The sequence below is a fragment of the Leuresthes tenuis genome, unplaced genomic scaffold (assembly GCF_036924035.1).
Source record: "Leuresthes tenuis unplaced genomic scaffold, fLeuTen1.0.hap1 SCAF_17, whole genome shotgun sequence".
In the NCBI taxonomy this organism is placed as follows: domain Eukaryota; kingdom Metazoa; phylum Chordata; class Actinopteri; order Atheriniformes; family Atherinopsidae; genus Leuresthes; species Leuresthes tenuis.
This window is the reverse complement of record NW_027325371.1, coordinates 7,623,146-7,633,028: the sequence shown is the minus strand read 5'-3', so window position 1 is coordinate 7,633,028 and position 9,883 is coordinate 7,623,146. Positions and strand designations below refer to the sequence as shown.

Below are 9,883 nucleotides of genomic sequence, written 5' to 3'. Positions count from 1 at the left end.
AAACGGCGCCCCTTTAAATGACGGATATGACGCAACGAATACGAAATACGCTTCCCAGTCTGGACTCCATGTATGTGTGGCTGCGTATGTCGCCTCCTTTCCTTCGCTAATTTACTTCATTCCCCACCACTGCTCACCTCCAGCGCTGGCAGCAGAATGGCAGCGGCGGCCCCCAACCCGGAGGACTCTGCTCGGAGCAGCAGCAGCAGCGGTGGCGGCGGCACCGGAACACCCAGCGCCCTTGCTGGAGACGGGGACGCGGAAGAGGCCGAGGACTTCACCTCCTCCTCCCACTGCTCGGAGCTGTCTCGGCGGCAGAATGAGCAGAGGAAGCAGGGTTTGTTCTGCGACGTGACGCTAGCCTTTAGCAGCGGGGCGGCTACCGGGAGCGTTCAGAGCTGCGAGTTTTCAGCCCACAGGTCTGTCCTGGCTGCTGCCACCGACTATTTCACTCCACTTCTGGGAGGACAGTTCTCCGAGTCTCTGTCCGGACGGGTGGAGATGAAGGAGTGGAGCTCAGAACTGGGGCCGGACCCGGAGACGGTGGAGAGTGTCATCCAGTATATGTACACAGGAGAAATACGCGTTAGCACCTGCAACGTACATGAAGTACTGGAGCTGGCTGATAGGTATGATGTGTTTACGGGCATATGAGAGATAATAATGATAGCTGATGCACGAGGCCTTCTGTAGCATTGCTTTTGGTTTTAAGTGTAGTTTTTGTGCACTGTGCAGAAAACAAAATCTGACTTGGCCTATCAGGTCAGAACTGAGAAGCCTGGTATAACACAGTTTCTGATCTTCTATCTGCTGTATTTTAGGTTCCTGCTGCTGCAGTTGAAAGATTTCTGTGGCGAGTTCCTCAAGAAGAAGCTGAGCCTGACTAACTGTGTGGCAGTGCACAGTCTAGCCCACATGTACACCTTGGACCAGCTGGCTCTACGGGCTGCAGACATGATCCGCCGTAACTTCCACAAAGTTATCCAGGATGACGAGTTCTACACTCTCCCTTTTCACCTGGTCCGTGACTGGCTTTCAGATGCAGAGATTACAGTGGACTCGGAGGAGGTGCTGTTTGAGGCTGTGGTGAAGTGGGTGCAGAAGAACCCAGAGGAGCGAAGCCGCTACTTTGAGGAGCTGTTTCGTCTCCTTAGGCTGCCCCAGATCAAGCCCACCTACCTGACCAGGGTGGTGAAAAATGAACAACTGGTGGCCGCCAACGAGGCCTGTCTCCGGCTGGTGTCAGAGGCTGTGGAAGGCCACGCTATTCGCTTTGAAAACCTCAAGTCTGCAGATATGGAGTTCTGGTCCTCCCACATGGCCTCTTTTCAGCCTCGCTTTGGCCAGAATATGGACGTAATCATGGTAGTGGGTGGAGTGTCAGAAGGAGGGGACTACCTGAGCGAGTGTGTGGGCTATTTCGTATATGAGGATCGTTGGGTCAACCTGCCTCACATCCACAACCACCTGGATGGCCACGCAATCGCTGCCACAGAGTCTCATGTCTATGTAGCCGGTTCTATGGAACCAGGCTTTGCAAAGACGGTGGAACGTTACAACCCTAATCGCAACACCTGGGAGCAGGTGAGCAACTTAACCACACGCAAGCACTCTTTTGGCCTAACCTGCATTAAGGATATCTTATACAGCATTGGTGGCCATGGCAACTTCAGTCCAGGTTTCAAAGATGTCAGTGTGTATGAGCCTGAGCAGGACAAGTGGCACAATCTGGAATCTGCTCCCAAGATCCTGCGAGATGTGAAGGCAGTGAGCGTGGAGGATCGCTATGTGTATGTCACAGCCCGCACACCTGTGGATACAGATAATGAGGATGGATTGAAGACGGTGACCACTCGCTATGACACAGAGAGCCGTCAGTGGCAGGATGTTGACTCCTTGCCACTCATTGACAACTATTGCATCTTCCAGATGGCTGTGGCTTCCACTAATTTCTACCACACTGCCTCCTGCTGCCCCAAGAGCTACACAGTGCGGGATGAGGTTGCCAAGCAGAAGATTAGTGTGCGCATCTCTGATGAAATCCTAGAGAGTCTGCCACCAGAAGTAACCAGTATTGAGGGCGCTGCTATCTGTCATTTTGATGAGGATGTCTTCATCATCGGAGGCTGGAAGAATAGCGACGACGTGGACAAGCAGTACCGCAAGGAGGCCTACCGCTACTGTGCTGAGAGGAAGCGCTGGATGCTGCTGCCACCCATGCCTCAGCCTCGCTGCCGAGCTACCGCCTGCCATGTCCGCATCCCGTACCGTTTCCTGTATGGCTGCCAGCGGTACCCCATGCCCCAGAACCTGGCTCGCCAGCGCGATCGCATGCAGCAGATGCAGCAGCTTCACAGGCGCACCCTTACCCTGCGTCGGCAGCTCCAATCACAGATAGAGTGCTGAACAAGTCAGCACCTACTCCATCCAAGAACCACGCAGCTCTGTCCGAAGATTTACAGCAAACCATCATTCCGCCGCAGCCGTCACTCGATTCCTGCTGTTACAGAAAACACTGCAGTGGAACTTGTGTTGCTCTCATTATGCATTTCATTCATCTAAATTGTCTGGCATCAGCTCTCACCCGGTGTTGTGTTAATGACTGACGTGTGTGTAAGCCATGAAATGTGTGGTCTGTCAGGAGGGATAAGGTGGATGTAAACATGTGAAAAAGAGTGTTATATAGCAGCCAAAATACTCAATATGCTTTAGTCATTTATGTTGGTATAGATGCTGTTTATCTATTTGTACATAAATAGTATAAAGCTATATATGTATACATTTATATGATATTTTACATTCCTTTATTTGAAGAATATGTGACATCAGTAATTACTGCATTCCCACATTCTTAATGACGAGTCATCATTCCATTGTAACACTGTGACAATCTCCTCCTGGAAGTAACATCGGTCCAAAAGCCTAACTTAACTTAATAGCGCTATTAGAAAGGTTCTGCTTGTTACTTTACAGCTGCAGCATCTAATGTGAAATGATACAGAGAGGCTATTTAATTGTAAAATCCTAAACTAGTCTGCCTTTTCTCCTCAACAGCTGTAAAGTGTATTATGGTCATTTTTGTTGTTCACGTAACACTTGCAATGCTTCTCCAGGTTTCTGAAGGCATGAAATAAGTGGACTGTAATATCCCAAGAGATGTGACAAGATTTTATGAAATTATTCCTTCGTCCGTGATATTTAAGCATTCTATTCTGCCATTGCGTTAAGCACCAAATAACTGGCAATGGCATAATCATTCCTTTCATTTGCACTTTTGTACTCTACTTATCAATGTGTTCCCTTTTCATTAAAGAAGAAATGTAGAAAATGTTTATAAGAGTGAGTGAGGAAGTGTTCATGAATTATGTTTGCACGGGGTTCAGTTATCGCTCTGTAAAGAATGGCAAAAGCTTCCCTGGAACTGCACTTTTTGACATCTAATTGTAAAGTCTTAAAGAGGCATATGAGTCTAAGCTGCCACTGCACTTTGACTTTGCATATTTAATTTGTGTTAAATCAGACAAAGTGATTGTATTTTAGAAATGCTTTTTTTTAACCAGCTTCCAGAAAGTAAGATTTGATATTTGAAAAAAAAAAACATGCTATCAGTGGGGGCAAAATTGTTTTAAACATTAAATGTCTTTGAAAGTCATGTTTTATTGTACTCACTTCCAGTTGGGTATCTATTATAGATGTGATAAACTGTTGTGTTGTCACCTGTTGCCCACCAAAGAGACTTGAAGATGGAATGAAAATGAATCGAAGGCAAAACAAAAGGCGATTGTTGTGTGAATGTGTTTTGACTGACATTCAGAAACTGTGCAGCGCTTACAGTGGCATCAAGGTTACAGAGCGCAGAAATGATATTCATTTCCACTTTATAACCAACATAAATAGCACTGCAGATATTCATTTAAATAAGCTATGTATTTGCTTTGCATGTGATATTCTGACATTGTGTCCTTAAATTGGATGTAAGAAATGCTAATGTCATCACTTGCAATTAAAGTTGTTTTGTAAGACAGATGGACATGTAGTGTGTTTATGTTTTGTTGGACTGTACCAGAAAAAAACCACGTATCTTTATGTAGCTGACATATGCTAAAAGTTACACATTACTTGTAATTGTCCTTTAGTTCCCGTCAGAGTTACAACATCTCGGCTTGTTGACAAAGAGAAGACGTCGGGATGGATTTAAACTATTTAATCTTGGCGCTTGTTCTTACTCATGTATAGACGGTATGGAGCGTTGAGTAACATTTGAAGAATGGGCTGGTTTTGTTGTTGACCGAGAAAAGACTTGTTGGAACCTTGAATCAGTCCTTTTCCAGGGTGAAGATCGCACAATCCCACCTTCAGTTACAAAAGGGAACTGCTGCATGCAGGTGTGCCGCATATGTTCGTAATGACGACTTAAAATAAATAAATAAATGGATAAAATAACCGACTGGTTCAGAGATATATCTAATAATAATGATTTGATTCATGAAATGATTTAAATTCACATTTTAGTCTCTTGAGCATCAGAAAATTGTCATTAACCACTTTTTTTTTTGGTGTGCGTTACTGAAACAGTAAAGATTCCGACACAATGGAAACACAGTTGCCAAGTCCGCTTATTAAAAGAGAGACTTTGGGCTTGTTTTTTCTTGAAATTCGCTTGTAAATCTCGTCAGTGGCGGGTTGCGGGTTTTTGGGTTGGTTTTCTAAAGTGTAGTCGCCTATCTGGGATTGCTTTGCTGCCTCTCTCCCAGCTCTCCAGTCTCCACAACGAGACACACAACGCGATAGTTTGTCCTTTTCCTTGCAACCAGCCACACTCATGCAGATCAACGACAGACAGGACATATGGAAATATGGAAAGAAATATAGTAATGAGTGGGAGAAAGACTGGATACGACCTCGGATGGGAGATAACTCGAAAGCGTTCTGTCGATTCTGTAAATGTGAGATACGTGCTCACCATGTTGATTTAATACTGCTGGCACAGAAAAGCACAACAAAACTCTGCTCCTTCCCCTCGTCCGTGAGGCTTACAGAGATTGGTTCTACATCCTCAAAACCAAATGAGACAAGACAAGTAAATGAGTTTAAGATAGCCTGCCACACATCAATCAGTTCTGTGGATCATCTGGGTGATCTAATTGGATCTGCCGTCCTCGACTGACAAATAAATCAAAATACACCCGATCAAATGCACTGCAAATCATAAATCATGCAATTGCCCCATGCAAGTCGTTCAAAGTTTTATGTTTATTGTCAATTTGCTTTTTATTTATACCTAATGTACTTTTGTTATATGTATATAGAGTATATACATATATGTATGATATGATCAGAGCTATAGACATATATGTATATACTCTATAGCTCTGATCAAGAGGCCTCTCTTTACATGATGTGGTAGGTCACCTGTTGGCTTGTTTTGGGCTTGTTTTCTTGGAGCCGATTGCTTGTTTCTATCGCGAGATCTGGCAACACTCATTGGAATGTACAGGAAGGCAGCAGTGACTTTCTTGCTAACACAGCTCTCGTCCGGCGGAGACTGACAGCTCAAGACTTGAATAACTGCAACGAATCGGCTATAACTTTCAGAAAAATGGTAATACTATTAAGCAAACTTTTAGAGGAACCCTAAATATTTCCCACACATGTTTTTGCCACACCTGTGAACAAGCATACTAGCTAGCTAAAGCGTGCTCAAGCTACTACTAACTGATACTGTTCTGTAGCTAGCTAACGTCTCTGCACGTTAGCTCAAGAAAACTTTTTGACTAATGCCTCGGTGTTCAGATATAGACAGGCGCCATAGTTATGTAATGTTTCAATTCGGTATCAGTATAATTGAGTTCTTGTTAACTACAGAACTCAAGCCTGTAGTGCTGTTTAATGATCTGTTTCATTAGACACTTGGCTAACCTTTACACATTATGTCTGCACAGATTCCAGAGCTGTCCCAACCCTCCGTGTGCATGAAGGACCCTCAGAGGGTACAGAAGATCCTACAGGCTATGGCGGAGGCTAACTCCAAGACCCTGCAGGTATCCTTACTGATACCCATCACAAACAGGATCAGCCATATCTGAAAACAGCGTTGATAGGCCTAATTTGATATGTTTATCTTATCCAGGTGATCTCAGATTTTGACATGACCCTAACAAGATTTTCATACAATGGAAAAAGGTGCCCCACCTGCCACAGTGAGTACACTGTCAAACCAGAACCTGATTGGGGTTGTCATTCACCTACACATTTTATTTGATGACTAAAACATCTTCAAGTTACAGCTATTATGAAAACGCACTTAAAGTACCTGATTCCTTTGCGGATGGTCTCCTGTTTTGCGGTTGTTGCCTTAAAATGCTGGTTGTCAGTATAAACCCTCAGTTTTGTCTTCTGCAAATAAAGTGCAGCTTGATCAGAATGTGATGATGTGATTGTTTCAGCTGTTGCGCAACATTTCCGTTTTTATCATGAAAACTCCTTGGTTGCTTTCACAGTATTCTTTGGGTTGTTGTCCACCTGTATTGTTCATCGCTGTCCAATCAGCTGCTGTATTTAGTTGAATGTGAGCTGACAATAAATCTCTGTGTGCTTCAAAATGTTGGTGTACACTGTTGTACTCAAAATGTCTTCTGTCACATCATCATTAACCATTAGCAACCCAAAACCACTGGAAGCCATGCATGCCCATACCATCTCACTGCCTTCTATTTGTTTATGAATGATGTCATTTCCTATTAGATTAGGAGCCATTCCAAAGTTTGTCCTTATTTGATTCTGGTACAGCTCGATCCTAATTTCATCTATCAGTTAAAAATGCTGCTCCACAACTTGTTGCACTTGGAATATTTTTCCAGATGTTTAACTGTGAAACTGAGGAGGCAGTAACAAAGGAATAGCCAACACCACATTAACTAACTGTAACTTAGGTTTGTGGTGGCAAACATTTAATGACCAAAGTTGTGTTAGTATCCAAATATTTTCAAACCCATTGTTTTAGCTAAATGTTTCACAGCTGTGTCACGGTGTGTTTTTTATTTGTAGATATTCTGGACAACAGCAAAGTCATCTCAGACGACTGCAGGAAACAGGTAAGAAAGATGCTTCTGAGCTGGAGTGATTCTAACTGATCGTTAGTGTTTACACTTTTATTTGTACATTATGAAACGTGTCACTTTTGTGTTTCTCTAAAGAAAAATGCCATTTTCATGGTCTTGCACTAACCCTGCCTGCCATCTAGTGGGTGACAAGAAAAATGCAAAGATAAAGAGAGTAATCATGTCGGTGACCAATCGACACATTTACCTCACAGGAGAAAAAAAGAAGTTATTATTGTGTTTGTTAGACCAAAACCTAACAGTAAACATGTTAATCTGGCTGAAATTGTACAAAATCAAAACTCTCAAACCCAAACTAACTCACCAAGTTGGGGGATTTAATCCCTCCTGCATGTATACGCTCAACTAGACTCAAATGGGCCAAGGTGCTATACACACACTCCAAGTGTGTATTAAAACAGCCTAATTTTGGTGAAGCTGCTCCCTTTCACACGTCAGAAATTATGACTCAAAAGCAGCCTATTAATAATTGTCTATTCACGGTCACTTAAAACCTTTCCAGACTGTCACTACGCTCTAATAAAATCCAGATTTGATAACTGTCATCTGACAAAGCCGCCACTCAAGTAACGTGTTCTGTGACTTCAGCTGTGCTCACATGTGCGATGATCTCCCACAGAGAAAGTTACAAGCCGCAGAATGTCAGGAATGTTTTCTTATACAGGCCACAGTGTCAAAGCGTGGGCGTATCATGGGTAAAAACTCTAATTAGTCTCCCCTGCATGGTTTCTGGGACAAAGACGGTGGTCCAATTAAACTTTAACCGTAGCTCAACTCAGCTGTGAATGTAACTGTAAATATGATCATAATCCGTGACTTGCTTGTATTGCAAACCTTAGACTAGTAAGAGTTTATCTCAGTATTTACTTACCTACTCAGTTATCAGAATACTGTCCTTTCTTCCTCAGCTGGATGATCTTCTTAAGTATTACTACCCCATAGAGATTGACTCTTCACGGTCAGTAGAGGAGAAGCTGCCTTTGATGGTGGAATGGTTAGTATTCATCACTGATCATTACCACTTGTGCTTATTAATAAGAAGTTCAGGGAACATTCGATGTTGCTTCAGGTTACTAGTTTTATTGATAAGTTTCCCCTTGTGGACAAACCCTGCTGCTCATGTATGTTACAGGTGGACCAAAGCCCATGAACTCCTGGTAGAGCAGAAGGTCAGGAAAGACCTGCTGGCCACAGCAGTGCACGAGTCTGAGGCCAGGCTGAGGTGAGAACGTCTGAAAGTTTGGTTGTTATTTTAGCGTTTAGTGATGTGGCTTCTTGAATAACCAGTGGATGCCTTAACAGGGACGGCTACAAGCTCTTTTTTGACCACTTGCACGAGCACAACATCCCTCTGCTCATCTTCTCTGCTGGGATAGGAGACATCCTGGAAGAGGTGATTCGGCAAGCCAAGGTCTTCCACTCCAACGTTAACGTCTTCTCCAACTACATGGACTTCGATGAGTCTGTGAGTTGCCACTCCACAAACTATGATTTCACCCCAATAGTAGAGATTTAAATGATAATGACCTCGATCTGTTCGGACAGGGGGTGTTGAGGGCTTTCAAGGGAGAGTTGATTCATATCTACAATAAAAGGGAAGGTGCGCTGCTCAACACAGGGCATTTCCAGGAGCTACGGACACGGCCCAACGTGCTGCTAATGGGAGACTCTCTTGGAGATCTCGCCATGGCTGATGGAGTGCAGGATATGAAGAACATCCTCAAGATTGGGTTCCTCAATGACAAGGTATGTAAAAAGCATACGCTCTGAAGCTCAAGCTCAAGCTCATTCTCATGATATCGTAGAAATATTTAGTAAAATGTCTTTCTTCTCAGGTGGAGGAGAGGAAACAGTCCTACTTGGATGCATATGACATAGTGTTGGTAGAGGATGAAACCTTAGACGTGCCTAATGCTGTTCTCCTCTATCTCACTGGCAAAAAGTAAACAGCTCGCTGTCCCCTGGCCGTAGGACACTCCAGGACCGTCAGCTTGAAGAGGTCCATGCTCAGACAGTGCAAGTGGGACTCTTATTAACAACCAATAGGAATTTTACTTAACTGATTCATTTTTTTTTTTTTTTTTAAATCTTTACTAGAACCTACACACACAAAATGGAAAGCCAGAACATTCACAGGCAAGTTCTCAGCCACAGCTCTCCTTTCACATCACGCTTTAATCTTTGTCCACTGGCCCAAGTGCTTTTCGATCATTCTGAATGTTGTTGAGGCCAAATAGGCATTGTCCTACACGGTATGCAAAGTCTGCATGTGGTCATGGGTGCCCCCCCCCCTTTTCCCTTTATCTGAGTTTTCCACACATTTCTGGTGTTCATATGATGGAATTATTCAGAAAGTGAAACGCACAAGGTATAAGACAGCACCTGGTTTGTGATTTAGTGTGAAGGTAATTTCCTGCCTCTTACGTGTATTTTAAGCTGAAACCTTCTTGTTGCAACTATTATTTCACTTCAGTGACACTGTTGTACTACTAATTACCGGTGATGTATAACAGCTACTCTTTATGTTAGAAAAGAACATCTTTTTGGGATCAGCTCACTCAGAGGTTGTGTCATATTTATGGACTAACCAGCTACCTCAGAGATGTGAAGATTTAACCAAGAAAAACACGATTATTTTAGTCAGTTCAATGGTCTTGAGGAAATAAAAAGTCACAAGTGTCAGTTTCTGCAGAACAGAGGTTTCAATAAACCTTTCTTTATTTTATCCATCCTTTAGACTTTTTTTGTTTAAATTTTCTCTT

The 9,883-nt window shown here is 43.3% G+C and overlaps 2 protein-coding genes across 3 annotated transcripts; both read left to right on the top strand.

Moving 5' to 3' along the window:
• The first annotated feature begins 42 nt into the window (after window positions 1-42).
• Window positions 43-4,024, top strand: LOC140273146 (kelch-like protein 11). The gene is made up of 2 exons (XM_072368664.1): window positions 43-629; window positions 822-4,024. The coding sequence occupies exons 1-2, from the start codon at window positions 73-75 to the stop codon at window positions 2,404-2,406; spliced, it is 2,142 nt and encodes a 713-aa protein (XP_072224765.1). The 5' UTR covers window positions 43-72; the 3' UTR covers window positions 2,407-4,024.
• A 1,473-nt stretch (window positions 4,025-5,497) lies between these two features.
• On the top strand, window positions 5,498-9,848 carry LOC140273286 (7-methylguanosine phosphate-specific 5'-nucleotidase-like). 2 transcript variants are annotated; one of them, XM_072368807.1, is made up of 9 exons: window positions 5,498-5,602; window positions 5,943-6,041; window positions 6,131-6,200; window positions 7,048-7,094; window positions 8,030-8,115; window positions 8,254-8,343; window positions 8,424-8,586; window positions 8,667-8,867; window positions 8,957-9,848. In XM_072368807.1, exons 1-9 carry the CDS (start codon window positions 5,600-5,602, stop codon window positions 9,065-9,067), a joined length of 870 nt encoding a protein of 289 aa, XP_072224908.1. In that variant the 5' UTR covers window positions 5,498-5,599; the 3' UTR covers window positions 9,068-9,848. The 2 variants fall into 2 exon arrangements, with proteins under 2 accessions (XP_072224908.1, XP_072224907.1); XM_072368806.1 differs by lacking the exon at window positions 5,498-5,602 and having other exon boundaries at window positions 5,931-6,041.
• Window positions 9,849-9,883: the final 35 nt, after the last annotated feature.

Coding starts and splice junctions, on each gene's coding strand:
- LOC140273286 (XM_072368806.1), top strand. CDS start 5,931: ATGTCTGCACAGATTCCAGAGCTGTCCCAACCCTCCGTGTGCATGAAG. Junction 6,042..6,130: donor CTAACTCCAAGACCCTGCAG/GTATCCTTACTG, acceptor TATCTTATCCAG/GTGATCTCAGATTTTGACAT. Junction 7,095..8,029: donor CAGACGACTGCAGGAAACAG/GTAAGAAAGATG, acceptor TTTCTTCCTCAG/CTGGATGATCTTCTTAAGTA.
- LOC140273146 (XM_072368664.1), top strand. CDS start 73: ATGTGTGGCTGCGTATGTCGCCTCCTTTCCTTCGCTAATTTACTTCAT. Junction 630..821: donor GTACTGGAGCTGGCTGATAG/GTATGATGTGTT, acceptor GCTGTATTTTAG/GTTCCTGCTGCTGCAGTTGA.